Source organism: Muntiacus reevesi, chromosome 3 (assembly GCF_963930625.1).
Source record: "Muntiacus reevesi chromosome 3, mMunRee1.1, whole genome shotgun sequence".
NCBI classification, from domain to species: Eukaryota; Metazoa; Chordata; class Mammalia; order Artiodactyla; family Cervidae; genus Muntiacus; species Muntiacus reevesi.
This window is the reverse complement of record NC_089251.1, coordinates 203,620,573-203,636,241: the sequence shown is the minus strand read 5'-3', so window position 1 is coordinate 203,636,241 and position 15,669 is coordinate 203,620,573. Positions and strand designations below refer to the sequence as shown.

The 15,669-nt window shown below is 44.4% G+C and overlaps 1 protein-coding gene across 1 annotated transcript; it reads left to right on the top strand.

Moving 5' to 3' along the window:
- Nucleotides 1–870: 870 nt before the first annotated feature.
- DDX18 (DEAD-box helicase 18) lies at nt 871–15,441 on the top strand. Its single transcript, XM_065931406.1, has 14 exons — nt 871–1,027; nt 2,685–3,242; nt 4,502–4,633; nt 6,038–6,173; nt 6,767–6,867; nt 6,987–7,186; nt 7,274–7,388; nt 9,240–9,379; nt 10,126–10,287; nt 10,626–10,778; nt 11,382–11,495; nt 12,815–12,871; nt 13,187–13,364; nt 13,801–15,441. The coding sequence occupies exons 1-14, from the start codon at nt 943–945 to the stop codon at nt 13,941–13,943; spliced, it is 2,274 nt and encodes a 757-aa protein (XP_065787478.1). The 5' UTR covers nt 871–942; the 3' UTR covers nt 13,944–15,441.
- The last annotated feature ends 228 nt before the right edge of the window (nt 15,442–15,669 follow it).

The following is a 15,669-nucleotide window of genomic DNA, read 5'->3' as shown; positions in this document are numbered from 1 at the left end:
ATTATTGTTCAACTCAAACTGATTATTGCCAAGAGGAATTTGAGCCCATTAAGACCAATTTTTAGAGAAAAAATATGAATTTCTCCATGAATTAGCCCCAATTTTTAATGTTAGTAACCTTTTTTTTTTAATGTACCTCCTCTACACACACACACACACACACACACACACACACACACACACACACACACACACGTCTACTAGCCAATCAGATTGTAATTTCTGTTCAGCACTTCTAAAGGGTCTGTGCGTGTAAGCTTTGAGGGTTTTAAACCTGAAATTTTCAAACTGCAGCCAATCAATTAGTAGAGCAGTAGAATCAATTTTAATGCACACTAATCAGAATATTTAATGGACTCAGGATTTAGGATGGGATGAGTGGTATCAAAGTAAAAACATAAGAGTGAAACGAGTTAGATTGTTTGGAGAATGTTATATGTACATTGCTGGGTAGCAAGTGACATAGAAAGTGAGTGTATTTCTCACCAAGGAGAGTGGTCAACAAGTTTGGAAACACTTATGCGTGAGACTTAGGTATTACTCGATTTAAATCGTCCAGAATCCGAAAAGAATAGGAACAGAATGGAGAATGTAGACTCCCTATGGCCTTGATTCTTCACTCTTCGCCCAGGGAAGCGAAAACAAAGTCAAGTAGCCGGGGTGCGCGCTACTGGCTCGGATACAATGGGAACCCCGTGCGGGGCCGCGCCTCTTTTCCCCGAGAGGGCGCCACACAGAATCCTTTCTCCACAAGTGTAGGACGGCGCGCGCGCCCGGAAGCATTTCCACCCGGGACCCATTTCCTCTACGCACCAGGGGTGGTCCCATGACGCATTTCCGGCTGGCCGCACTGCGCACGTGTGACTCAAGAGGAACTAACGTCACTTGGGAGAGCCGAAAAGCTGGGCCGTGGCGCCGCGTTGAAGGCCCTTTACCGGCAACATGTCTCATTTACCGATGAAACTTTTACGCAGGAAGATCGAGAAGCGGAACCTCAAATTGCGACAACGAAACCTGAAGCTCCAGGGTGAGATGCGCTGAACCTCTCGGCGGCCCGGGTTGCGGAGGGAGCCGGCACGTGGGCCGAGGCCCGCTCCGGCACCGAGCGGCGCTGCTGACTACGAGTGGCGCTGGCAGCTTCCCCCAGAGCACGCGTGCTTGGGGAACGGGGACAGGCAACCCGGGGCAGCCTCCATTCGGGCCCAGCGCAGGTGCCGACGCCGCGTTGCCCCAGATCTGCCCCTGACCTTTCAACAGCAGTTTCTCCTTTCAGAACACGGACAGGACCCCGGCTGATTTTCTTTCCAGCTGTGCTTCTAGCTGAACAAGGCTGCCCCACTTCCACCCTCCCTATTCCGACTCCTTCACGGTCTCTAGGGTCCACCTCATCCCCAGCCCCCATCTCCCAGCAGACACGTGGGACTTTCTCATCCCCGCGCATCTTCCATTCACATCATCTATCTCGTGTGTGTATCGTTTCAAAACAAGCTGGGTGTCACTCATTTCACAGACATACCTGGTACCCTTGTTTTCGCCTACCTACCTGCACTCTTGTCTCGACTCCTGCAGAAGTTCATCTCCTAAAGTGTCTCATGAACGGTCATAGGCGTGATGCATTTGCTCGTGCCGTCTTCCCGTCTTCCCTAACTTCAAATTATACATTTCTTAGGAGCTTCTGCGTATTTGTGTCCAGAACAAAGACTATTGAAAAGCATTTTACCTGAATGTCACTTTACCTGCCTCGGTTGCAGTCCTAACTTTCTTACGGTGGAGCAGACATCCTGAAGTTAGTTATGTTAGCCTTTTTTTAGGTCCTGTATAACAGCGGTCCCTAACCTTTTTGGCACCAGGAACTGGTTTCATGAGAGACAGTTTTTCACGGTGAGGGGTGGGGGGAGGTGGAGGCGGGCGGTCCGAATGATTCAAGCCCGAATTACATTTATTGCGCACTTTATTTCTGTTATTGTTATATCAGCTCCCACCTCTGATCATCAGGCATTAGATCCCAGAGGTTGGGGACCTCTGCCCTGTTAGACTTAAGACCCACCCCCTAGGGCAGTGTTGGAGGCATACTGCCTTACACTAGTTGATTTTCTACAAAGATGAGTTGATTGAAAGAAATCCTGGAGGAGGGAACAAGTGTGTGAATTTTAGGAATGTTTTTGAAGTTCTCTAGTGTTTACATTTCCTATGGAATAACAAAGCATTGCTGACTTCTTGGTAGTTTAAGGTAACAAAAGATGGTACTCTGTCAATGTATAAACAGAAACTTGTAAAACATTGTTAGGCATTTATATACAATAAATATCAAGGCAAATAAGTAGTTTCATGAACAGAATTTTCAATTCACTGACATCTAAGAAAGTAGATTTATCAAATACCTAATGTGTATGTTTTTTAAGTACCGTTGTTTGGCCCCATAGGTTTCTTCTTTAAGACTTTTAACTCCTTATGAACAGAGAGATGGTTTTCTGAAGTTAAAAAATCAATGCCATGTTCTCTCCCTGTTTTTAATTTACTTGTCCTGCAGTGAAACACTGTAAAATTGGAACTCATTTTAATGTTCATAACAGGGAAGTAAAAGCTAGATCATTTCAGTACTGGAAGCCACGGCATTTCGTTAGGGATTCCAGGGTTTCTAAGCAAGCCTCTCCTTTGTCACAATGTTTTCTGTTTTTAAACAGGTGCCTCAGCTGTGAGTCTGTCAGAAATTCAAAATGGAGATGTGTCTGAAGAAACAGTGGGAGATGGAAAAGTTAAAAAGTCCCTAAAGCAGTCTGTGAATGTGGGCTTGTCAGAAGGCCAAAATGGAGATATAGCTAAACAAACAGTAGGAAGCAGAAAAGTCAAAAAATCCCTGAAACAACCTATGAGTGCTGGGTTGTCAGAAGCCCAAAATGGAGACATATCTGAAGAAGCAGGAGTAGGTGGAAAAGTAAAAAAGTCCCGAAAACAGTCTATGAATGGAAACTTGTCAGAAGCCAACAATGGAGACCTATCTAAAGAAGCCATGGAAAATGTCAAAGTTAAAAAATCCATGAAAGAGTCTGTAAATACAGACATGTCAGAAGCCCCAAATGGAGATGTATCTAAAGAAACAGGGGAAAATGTCAAAGTTAAGAAAGCCTCCAAGAAATCTGCCACGTTGACCAGCGGAGAAGCAGCAATGCAGTGTCCCAATTCAGAATCAAAAAAGAAGAAGAAGAAGAAAAAGAGAAAAATAGTGGATGATGCGGGGCCTGGTATGTACTTTTTCTTTTTTTAACTTAAGCCATTAAGTTTTTCAAGTTATCATTCTGCCTTTCTTCTCTGAATAAATGGAACATTAATTCCCTAGTGAGTAGAATGTCCAGGATGGGGGAAGAGGGGTACTTTCATTTAGAAGATCATTGGACTGAATAAGTTTAGTGAAAGAAGAGGCATTTTAGTTGAACTGTGAGCAGGCAGAGATTTCAGGGGAGGGTCAGACTGTTAAGCCTTCTGCCCATTTCTGCAGTAAAGCTTAACTGGAGTGCTGTGATGCCCATGTGTTTACTTGACCTTTGTGATGACAGAGACCATGCAGCCTGCAAAACCTGAAGTGTTTACAAATCTGGTTCTTTATAGATAACATTTGCTGACACCTGCGTTAGCATGTCCTATTCACCTTTTGTCTGAAATAAAGTTTTCATCTGGAAAGATGCATTGGATTTTCCAAACATGCGTGGCTCTCTTTTTACTGCCTACAGACTATAATGCATTTGTAAATGATGAGAAACTGCTTAAACAAGTGAAACAAGACAGAGACTAAAGCATGAAGATTAGACATTACAATTTTGATTTAAAGCGATTGTAATCCTGTTCTAAAATTGTTAGTGCCTTTAGGATTCTTGTTCTGAGTATGCTGGAGGAAGTGATAGTTCTACTCTCAAGCACTGCATCACAGGACTGGAAATTTAAATCCTATTGATAACCTTTAAGAATTGTTTTAACAAAAAGAGAAGTCATAAGCCTTGAAGTCCAGCTGATAGTATTCATGGCCTTTGAATGTGTGGGTCCTGCAGAGTTGACCATTTCCCACAGAGGTGGTCATAAGATCCAGGGAAGAGACCAGTCCTGAGTTATAGAGTCCTGAGTTCTGGTTTAGGTCAATTCTGTTCTAACTAGCATCACTAACTGCCATGAATTTTTAAAAGCCCAGCATGGAATTAACCTATTTGGCCCAAAGTAGAACATTTAAGAGCATGATGGGAGGTAGGACTGGGAAGGTAGTTTAGGGGACTGTTTTGAAAGTTGTGAATATATGCTGAGAATGAAGAGCTAGGAAACCTTCCCTCTCTCCTCCTACCACTTACATTCAACGAACCAGCCAGCCAGTTTCTGTCACCCAGAAATTAAAACTGAAAATGTGTTAAGCTTTTGAAAATATGCTTTTTTTTTTTTGGCATCACACATCTTTTATTTTATGATCTCATTTGGTATTCTTGTTTTTAAAAAAAATGGGGGGTCCTTTAAACCAAAGATTCCAAAAAAGCAAAAGCTGAGGACACCGCTGAAGATGGTGCTCAGGCTCCTGAAGAAACAGAAAACAGTGTGGAGAAGCCAGATGAGGATGAGGACAGTGAGGTGCCCAACCTGCCCCTGGGACTGACAGGTAATTATCGGTGTGTTTCCAGATAGATTTCTAAAATGTCACACCTCCCTGGATTATAGGATTTAAAGGTTCAGTTGTAGCGTTTAATTTAGCTGGAAAAAAATATATTAGTAAGTACTGACAGGAAGTGGTTTTGTATCTAAATGCCGCTTTTTATCTTCCACGTTGTGTGTTTCAGTTCTTATTTCTTTCTCTGTTTTTCCTTTCTCTGTATCCCTAACATTAAATATTTGCCACGCACGCAAACAGCTCTTGGGTTCTCTCTCTCTCTTTGGTTTGACACTTTCCATGTTACAGTAGGAAAATCGTCAGCATGGAAGTCTGGAGCCCAGAGGTTTAATGCTGGCTCCATTACTAACAGGAGGATGGAGTTAACATCATTGAGGGGCTTGTGCCAGGGTCACCTCTGACCTCCATTTCTTTATCTGTATAGTCAAGAGTTTAGAATCAATTGCTCCTAACTGGAAACATCTAGCAGTTACTTGAGTTGTTTGGTTTGGGGTTTTTGTTTATTAAAATAGTGAAACCCACAGCCCAACCTGTATAATCCGAATTGCAAAGGTTAACATGGCAGTGGTTCTCAAGCAGGGTTATTTTACCTCCTAGGTAGGGGGACCCATCCCAGTTTTCCCATTCAAAGTCCTGCACCCCTTAAGCCTCCTCTGTCCCAGTAAACCATGGGACCAGGTGACAAGTGTCCAGTGGGTAGAGGTCAGAGATGCTGCAGGACCTCCTATAATGCATAGGGCAGCCTCTCACAGCAGAGAATTTCCCATCCCAGGACGTCTGGTGCCCAGGTTGCCATCCCCTGGGTTATAGCTGGGGCGTACGGTGAGCCGGGAGCTCGCAGGTGGCCTGACGCCTTCCCCTCTGGAGAACCGCTGCACACCTGACGCATTGGCACACTCTCACCATCCGGGGCGTCTCCGGCTCTGCTCAGTTGTCCTTTTGGAGTGAGAGTTACTATTTTGATGACTTCATACTGTTTTATACTGAGTTTTTTCTGTCTTTATTTCAGATTTCTTAAACATTTCATTTCTCTGAATTTGCCCCTGCCAACCTCACACCACCACCTCTCCCCCAGTGCACCCCCACCCCACCTTGGCATTTTTATTTTACGTAAGTCCCTTGATTGTCCCACCTCTCCAACTCTTTGTTATTTTGTTACAGTATAGGCTTTAGATTACACAGCCATTAGCAGTGGAGAAACTTGCAACAAGTATAAGGCCTTTTTCTTATTATATAGGAATGGTTGGTGTTTAGTCTTTTCTTTTTGGAAGAAGCTCTTCTAAGCTTGACACCAACCCAGTAATGTTTTCAATGAGCAAAACTAATTTAGGAAACTAGTAATATTAACTATTCAGAAAAGGTAAATTTGCTAATGATAAACTGTCTTCTGTTTAGGAGCTTTTGAGGATACCTCGTTTGATTCTCTGACTAATCTTGTCAATGAGAACACTTTGAAGGCAATAAAAGAAATGGGCTTTACACACATGACTGAAATTCAACATAAAAGTGTCAGACCACTTCTGGAAGGCAGGTATGGTTAACACTGAAGTTTGGGCATTAATTCTGGGCTTCCCAAGTGGCGCTAGTGGTAAGGAATTCACCTACCATAGCAGGAGATGGAAGAGATGCGGGTTTGATCCCTGAGTTGGGAAGATCCCCTGGAGAGGGAAATGGCAACCCAACTCTAGTATTCTTGCCCGGGAAATCCCATGGATAAAGGAGCCTGGTGGGCTACAGTCTATGGGGTCGCAAAGAGTTGGACATGACTGAGCCCGCACACATACACACACTCAATATCTCTGTTTCTAGTGAGAGTAGTTTGGAAAAAAATTACCAGTATGGTCTGTTGATCTCACGTTGTGTTGGATAATATATCTAACCTTCATTCAAGGCTTTCCGTTATTTATTGATGTTTGGAGAAAATTGTTCACTTCTGTTTTTAGCACAATTGTTATTTCTAAGTGTTTAACCCACATGATTGATTTTGGTGATAGAGAAGGTGGGGACTATTTTCTTGTTATGATCTAGCCTCAGTGCCTGAAACATGTATGATAGTCCATGGTAGGTATTGAGTAAATATTTTGAATGAGTAGAGCAAATATGTTTCTCCTTTTTATTTTTTAGGGATCTTCTAGCAGCTGCAAAAACAGGCAGTGGCAAAACCCTGGCATTTCTGATCCCTGCAGTTGAACTCATTGTTAAGTTAAAGTTCATGCCCAGGAATGGTAAGCCTGTGGGCCCACTGTCTCTTTCAGAATCTCACTAGAAGCCTGTCATGCCTGTGGATGGACTCCTGGTGGTAACTACAGTTTGACTTTGACCATATACCCTGTTTTGCTTTTAGGAACAGGAGTCCTTATTCTCTCACCGACTAGGGAACTGGCCATGCAGACTTTTGGTGTCCTTAAGGAGCTGATGACCCACCATGTTCACACATACGGGTTAATAATGGGTGGCAGTAACAGGTCTGCTGAGGCGCAGAAGCTTGCCAATGGGATCAACATCGTCGTGGCCACGCCAGGCCGTCTCCTGGACCACATGCAGGTGAGAGGACACTGTTTGCCGCCCCGTCTTCTGTCTGTGAGACTCACTCGGCAGCTGACAGTCCCGTTCTGTCCTTTGTCTTGTCAGAATACCCCCGGGTTCATGTATAAAAACCTCCAGTGTCTGGTTATTGATGAGGCTGATCGTATCTTGGATGTTGGGTTTGAAGAGGAATTAAAGCAAATCATCAAACTTCTGCCAAGTAAGTGGGTTGCATCTTCATGTGGTTTGCAGAGTAGCTGTTGGAAGTAGCTGGGAATTTTTCCTGTACGAAAACTATTAATGTCAGCATTGTAATTTAACCAAGTGAAGCAGTTGTGCTGGTCAGCCTTAGAGGTAGTTTGCAATATATATACATCGATCTTACTGGTAACTTAATACAGTGGTTTTTCCATTTGAAGCTTATAGTGCAAGTTAAACAGTTTTAACATATGTCTCATTCCTGTCCATCCCTGCCACCCCATCTCTCATCTTCCAGTAGTCATCGACTTGTTGCCTTCTGTGTTACGTTTAAGTTGTATGTACCTTGGTTATAGTACTTGAAACATTTATAAACTGCTTATATATATAATAACACTGTGGTTCAGTGCCTTATACGATTTGTTTCTCACTGCTTCATTGAGATATAATTAACATAATAATCTTTACATGTAAAAACATGTAAAGACTATTATGTTTTAAGTATATGATTTGATGCATTTTGTCCTGTTTACACCTTGAAGCCATCACCACAGTCAATGCAGTGAATATTCTCGTAACTCTCAAAGATTACTTCATACGCCTTTGTGATCCCTCCCTCTCTCCCTCAGTAGCAACAACCCTCCCCTGCTGACAACAGCTGCGCGCAGGTCTCCTCTCTCACAGGCGGCGTTGGCCTGCTTTCTGCCAGTGTAGATCAGTTTGCATTTCTGAGGGATTCGTATGAATGGAATCATGTGGTATCCCTGTCTTTTTGTCTGTTCTTGTGCTCAGCAAATTCTGTGACTTGTCTGCGCCGTTACATTTTCAGTAGTTCTTTGCTTTATTCCTCCCTGGCGTTCTGTTGTATAAGTATGCCACAACTTGTTTACCCATTTAACTGTTGATGGGCGACTGTGTTGTTAACAGGTTTGGTCTGTTACATATAAGGTTGCTATGAACATCCACCTACAACTCTTTTTATGGGCGTATATCACCTTTTCTGTTGTGTGATTATCTAGGAATGGAGTGACTGGGTAATTTGTAACATTTCACATCCCCATCAGCAGAGTATGGAAGTCCCAGTCCCTCCCGTTAAGTCCTAAAATTAGGTAGTGTTAATCCTCCAACTTTGTTCATTTGTTTTGTCTGTTCTCATCCTTTGTATTTCTGTATGAATGTGAGAATATTTGTCAGTCTCTGTGATCTTGGGATTGTACTGAATATCAGTCACTGGTGGAAGATAAAGTTGGGTCCTTCAGCCCATGAATGAGGTAGATCTCCGTTTATCAGCTCCCTGATCTCTCTCAGAAGTGTTTCAGAGTTTTCACTGTACAGGTTTTTTCATACCTTATGTGAGGTGAAATTTTTCACTTTATTGTTTTCATGTCTGATTGCACTGACCAGCCCCTCCAGTGTACTCCTGAGTAGAACTGGCTAAAGAACACAGCCCTGTCTCACTCGTGGCCTTAGGTGGGAAAGCGTTCGGTCTCCCAGCACTAAGTGTGGTGTCGATGCCACACGTCTAGATGCCCTGTATAGGAGGATCACTTTCGTTCCTAGTCTGCTGTTTCTTAAAGCAGAAATAAATGTTAAATTCTGATAGATGCTTATATTTCTGAATTCACTTTGCTAAAATTTTGTAAAAGATGAGTGGGAAAGTAAGCTGTCCTAAGTGAGCTTTAGCAGAAAGTGTCCATTTCAACTTAGTTGTCAAAGTATAAACATAGAGTTGTCCTCTCTGTTCCTCTCTTAGTGTCTACACTGATACCATGTTTCTCTTTTCTGCAAGTCCTACTGAGAGCGTTTTTAGTTGTGAAGCAATTCTAAAAATTCCCTGAAAGAATTGGGTTATTTTTATATGGATATTTTTCAGCACGCAGACAGACCATGCTCTTCTCTGCCACACAAACTAGAAAAGTTGAAGACCTGGCGAGGATTTCTCTGAAAAAGGAGCCTTTGTATGTTGGTGTTGATGATGATAAAGCTAATGCAACGGTAGACGGTCTTGAGCAGGTACTTTTTGTCAATATCTTCATTTTAAAGATCTCCTTTAGTGTTTCCCTGCAAGTGTTTGGAGGATCCTCTGAAAAGCAAATGGGTTAATGAACTTAATACCACCAATTTTATATGAGTAAAATGCATTTTGTTGTTCAATAATACCTTGGGCTAAGATGTGAGGTGAGTTAGAAGGTAGAGAGGCTGGTTTCAAGCACGTAACTGAGGTGACAAAGATACAAAACAGGTTGATTAAAAATAGAACTTTAAGATTGAGTCTTTTGATGAGTAAAATATTTCTTTCCTGTAACAATTTAGCTTAAAAACCTTTCATTGGTCATTTAGTTTTTACAGATATATTCACCTAGCTTTGCGATGTTGTTTAGGATAATGCATTTCAGCTGTGGTTATTTGGGATCTTGTATTAAGGACCTTCTAAAGATGAGTCATTGATATGTTTAGAAGGTTCCAATTAATAGAAGTATTGGTATACTGTGATTACAAGAACTTGATAACCAGTAGTCTCAGAAATATGGAGAATATTTAGTATCCAGTGATTGTAGCCAATAAAAGGAATCAAAAGATTTAAAATCAGTCTTATTTTAGGACTGCATTATTATAATGAAGGTAGTAATTTTGCTATAGGTGAGGCTTAACAGTGTATATGCCATGTTAATCTGCTCTCTCCATCAAATTACATTGGCTCATGAAGTTGAAAGTATCCATTCAATTATTTTGTGTCTGTTCACTTGAACCTCTTTTAGGGATATGTTGTCTGTCCTTCTGAAAAGAGATTCCTCCTGCTCTTTACATTCCTTAAGAAGAACCGGAAGAAGAAACTAATGGTCTTCTTTTCATCCTGTAAGTCCGTGAAATACCACTATGAGTTGCTGAACTACATCGATTTGCCTGTCCTGGCCATTCATGTAAGTGGTTATGATAAGTTTATTAAAAACAGCTTACACTTACCAAGTTAAGTAGGTTGTGGAGATTGAGGTATTGCTCTCACCTTCAGACATGGTTCTGAGTAGTTTGGACAATAACAGTTGATGGCTCCTATGTGGAGGGAACTTTGCTGGGGCGTGGGGGGGCGGGAACTGGGAACCTGAAAGGAGGAACAGATGCCATCACTTGGGGAAATAAGCCAGGTAGTGAGCTTAAAATAAAGCAGGCAGCAGTTCCACAGTTTAGGGGTTCTACATCAAGACCTCCCACAAATGCTCTCAAATTTCCTCTTCCAATGGATATTTTGTTTTGGTTCTAGGGAAGGCAGAAACAAAATAAGCGAACAACCACGTTCTTCCAGTTCTGCAATGCAGACTCAGGGATCTTGTTGTGTACAGACGTGGCAGCTAGAGGGCTGGATATTCCTGAAGTGGACTGGATTGTTCAGTATGACCCTCCGGATGACCCCAAGGTAGCTGGCATCCTCGGGTTATCTCCCCAGGTTCCCTGAGAGGTACCCCATCCCACAGACTGTTCCTCAGGCCGCTCCCAGTCCCACTTTGGCATACAGCCACACAGCAGCTCCGCGGTACCTCGGCGATGCGCACGGTGTTAGGGCTTTCACGGGACCAGAGAGGGTGTGTGCAAGGAGATCTGAGAGGCGTCAGTGGGACTTAGGAATGTCGCCTGTTTGGGGCAGTCTATTAAGATCAGTAGATGTCAGAAGAATAAAATGTGCTTATGGAGATAGATGCCGTTCTTTAGTATATATAGTAAAATAAAGTTTTTTAGGTATTTTCAACAAAAGGTAGATTATATAAGTTGTCAGCTGTTTGAATGTTTCCAAAAGCCCTTATGAAGTTGAAGCCCACTTCCTGGTCATTTCATGGATGATAGAATTAATGTGAACGCCCTGTCCGGCTCTCCTTGGCGTCGGTACGTCTCTGTGGGGATGGAGCCTGCAGAAGGGAGGGGGCCCACTAGCTTCGGGGAGCATGGCGACAGGCTGTGTGGCAACCACCAAGGTTGCCGTGCAAGCCAGTGTATCACCTCAGGTTTTCTCTCTCCACCAAAGGAATACATTCACCGTGTGGGCAGAACAGCCAGAGGCCTGAATGGAAGAGGGCACGCCTTGCTCATTTTGCGCCCTGAAGAATTGGGTTTCCTTCGCTACCTGAAGCAATCCAAGGTAAGGACCTTCACTTGGAAAACCTTACACCGGGGACAGATTCCTCCCCAGAGGAATTGTTTGCCGGTGCACACGGCTTCAAGCACCGTTTCTAGGTGTGTCCAAGGGGTTCCAAGTTGTCGCCATTCTGTTAGGACAGTTGGTGCAGCGGTTTAGCAAATGAGGTTTCTGTGGGTCTCATCCAGGGAATAGGAGCCAAAAACCACCCACAAAGCGCTGTGCTTGAGCCCGTGTCACTCGGGGCGGCCCTGTCCCGTCCCCCCACGGCCCTGTGACTCCTCCTCTGCTCCTGCACCCCTCCTGTCTTCCCCTCTGCCACAGCTGCAGGGAGCCCATCCGCTCCGACCCCTTCCTCTTCGGGCCCCAGTCCGTGCCTGGGAGCTGCCTCGCTCTTTACTGTGTCATCTCTGACCAGAAAGAGAACTTCAGCCCCGAATCCACTCTTGTCACAAGCTCCAGCGTGGCTGCTGCACATCCCCTTCCTTGGTCTGCAGTTTGGGAAAGTGGGTTCTGTTTCAGCTCCTCTGATTCTGGTCTCGGTCCACCTCGCCTGACTCCGGCCTGTCTGTTACCAGCTCTTGTCTGTTACAAGTGAGCGCTTGTCCAGCCTTGTCGTTCCCGACGTTTGCCTCACTGGTGCATGTTGCTGGTATATTTCCCTCACCCCAACTAGAAGCAGTTCCTAGAAACTGCCATCCGGCCTTTGCAGATTTTCTCCAGCTGCCTGGTTCCTGGGTCCTCTGGGAGGGCGCCGCTGATCCCATCCCTCCTTCATGTGCCCCCACCCCAGGTGCTTACCAGGTTGTCTGCCCACTCACCTGTCTCCCAGGGCTGCAGGACCTGGAACTCGGGCAGCTGTTCTTTTTCCCCAGCGCCTGCATGGGCACTTTCCCAGTTGTCTCATGAGAGACGACTGATAAGAAATCCCTCCCGTGGGAGCCGGTGGTCACCAACCCCAGTCACAGGGCAGCGTGGTGTCGGGGCAGCCTTCCCAGCCCTGGGAGAAGAGCTGGTGGCTCTGTAAGCGAGAAGCTGGAGGCTGCTTCACCATGTTGCATCTACAGAGGGCTTTATCTAGAGAAGAGGCTTCCTGCATCGCCGCCCCTTTCAGCTTCACGCCTTTCCTTTCAGGAGCATTCCAGTCAGTGTGCATTGCGAGAGGGAGGGTGCACCTCACCCGTTGGCATTGGGGGACAGGGAAACAGGCCTCTGGTCCGTGAAATTGAAATTCCACAAGCCTTTCCCTTCCGTCTCATCGGTGACTGATGAGCTGCATCAGACCAGCCCAATTTACTAACCTGCATGCTTTTGTTTTCTAGGTTCCATTAAGTGAGTTTGAGTTTTCCTGGTCCAAAATTTCTGACATTCAGTCTCAGGTATGTGGGGGGTGGAGGGTGGGGGGCATCCCAGTCCTGCCTCTGTAGTATCTCATCGCCAGTCACTCTCCTCCGAGCCTCCCTTACCGTAAAGTGGGAAGTCTCGACTTGTCATTGCTGTCTCCTGCGGTGCTGGTGAGCACATTCCCATGCTGTCTGCCTGGTTTCAGTCTGTACCTGACATGACTTCTGTCATTATTCTCACTGCACCCTGATTTTGCTGATATTACAAAGCTTGGAGCAAGTGTTTTGGAACAGATGTTATAGATGAATTGTGCTTTCTTGTATTAAAGTCAATATTCCTTTCTTTTTCAGCTTGAAAAACTGATTGAAAAGAACTACTTCCTTCATAAGTCAGCCCAGGAAGCATATAAGTCATACATTCGAGCCTATGATTCCCACTCCCTGAAACAGATCTTCAATGTTAGTAACTTAAATTTGCCTCAGGTTGCTCTGTCGTTTGGCTTCAAGGTGCCTCCTTTTGTTGATTTGAGTATCCTTTTCTCTGGTTAGGACCTATGGGCCAGAAGCCTGACCGGGGCTCTGGGGCTTGGCACTCGGGTCGGCCTGTGCTCTGGCTGAGGCCTGGGCCGAGGTGGTCAGATCAGTCCCCGACCTCCGTCAGCGCTCGCGTGGGGTGGTCAGGGTGGAGACGGCAGAGACAGACAGCTTATGGCGTTAAAAAGGCACAGTGGAATCTGAGTGGCAGAGAGAGCCAGGGAAGTGGTAATATGTTAAGTGTTAACTGGATTTAAAACCCTGCCTGCTGGTTTCAGCCCCCAGTCACGAGGCCACTCCTGGTTCCAGAGCTCACGCTGGGGCGGGGCGGGCCGGGCCCTGGTGCCCCGCTGGCCGCCTCTCCCTCCCCTGGGTGCTGGTTTGGAGCTGGCTGTCGGTGTGTTCCTGGATTTCCTTAACGCCCCCTTTAGATGTGAACAGCAATGACGGCAAAGTTAGAAAGCGAGGCGGTGGCGGTGGATTTGGCTACCAGAAAGCCAAGAAAGTCGAGAAGTCCAAGATCTTCAAACACATAAGCAGGAAGTCTTCTGGCGGCAGGCAGTTCTCTCACTGAAGATACACCTTTGTCCTGAAATGGGTTTTCTTTTTCTCGTGTAAGAAAGGAATTTGTGTTAATTTAGGATTTGGACTCATCTAATGAGTATGAATTGACTTGGATCGCCAGCACTGAGGTTTCCAGTGAGTCTCCTTTTTGGAGATAAAAAACAGGTCGCGATGTCTTGATTGCCCAAGAGCAAAGCAAGGCATCTTTCTAGTTTTTGTGATGATAGGATATTTCTAAGTGTAAATCTTTTTTTTCCCCCAAACTTGTTACTGTTTTAATGTAATTCTTTTGGTACCTCGCCTTCGTAGTGTCTGAAGCCTTCTGTGACTTGGATTGCTGTCTCAGCCTGCCAGCAAGGGCAGGTGACCGGACACTGGACAGGTGGTGGTGGTGCAGAAAATTGTCTCAGTTTTTTTTGGTTCCAGTTTTTTCTTGGACCTTAACAGTTTTTTGACCCCTGCTGAAAATGTCGCTGTGTGAAAGGGCAGAGAGCTTTGGGAAATCCCTGAGACGCACCTTCAGTTAAGGGAGCACTGGGCTTTTGTACGCCAGACTTTAAAACAAGGAGCCTTTTTCCGTTTTACTTTTTCAGGAGTAAGAAATACGCGTAGTCATTGTTACTTGAATAAAGCGCCCCTAGCAGTCCTGACATTGAGGGTAGGTTGGGGGAAATCCCAGATTTGTCTCTGCTCTTCTCCATTCGGTAACTTAGCAGACTAAGGCACAAAGAACGGTGACACCCCTCAGTCAAGTTTGTTTCTTTGAAGTGGTTTCAATTTTGGTGAGTTCTTCCAACAATATTTAGAAGGCAAAAGCATCTTTTTGAGAAAAACTGCCTCTTCCAGATCCATGAAACGAAAATAGATTTATGGTGAAAACTGAAAATGAGGACACAACAGAATAGTAAAGTCAGTGGTTTAGTCAGTTGGGGTTTTTGTTGTAGTAATTTTTTATTTCTGGTGTGTTTGATGTTTTATTTCTAGTGTGTTTTATAACTACAAAATGGTTATTACATTTTGTGGTAATTTAAAACCAAAGTTACTAGCATCATTTTGCTGTTGTGCCAGTTAATATTCATAGATTCCTATTAAATGTGCTAAGAATATTAAATGTTGAAGAAAGAGTCTGGTAAACAGCATTCCAGTAGGAAAAGAAGGATGCTGTCCCACATCTGGGCTTGACCACTGTCCCCCTCGCTGGACATGTGCTGGGCTGCAGACCTTGACTGCTGGACTCCTGGCATCTGATAACTATTTCTCTTTACAGTGACTTCTCTTTGTTTCAGAAATAATCATGTTTCAAAAAGTACACAAAAGCAGAGAAGAATATTTAATCACTGGAACAGAAGTAAATACTGTTAATATTTTGATACTTAATCTTCCAGTGTTTTGTATACATTACTTTTAAATTTTTTTTATCCAAAGTGAAGTAAGTGATCCTCTACCCAGTATTTGTAACCGTCTTGTTTCATAACATTATTTTCCTGTGTCATTAAACAATTACATCAGCTTTGTATCATTTATTACTGCTTACACCTTGCTTGGTCCGCTTGGACTTGAGTCCTGGACGCCAGGAGTGGCATCCTTGGTACAGGATCCTTGTTACAGCCAGAACCCAGACTGGCTTTCCTTGTCATATCATGTCTGGTGTCCACTGGTCTCACCGTTTGTGAGAAAAGCGTATAAACAGAAGGTGGAAAGATTCTTCCTACTCCTGTAATGGCTAACGTCAGGAC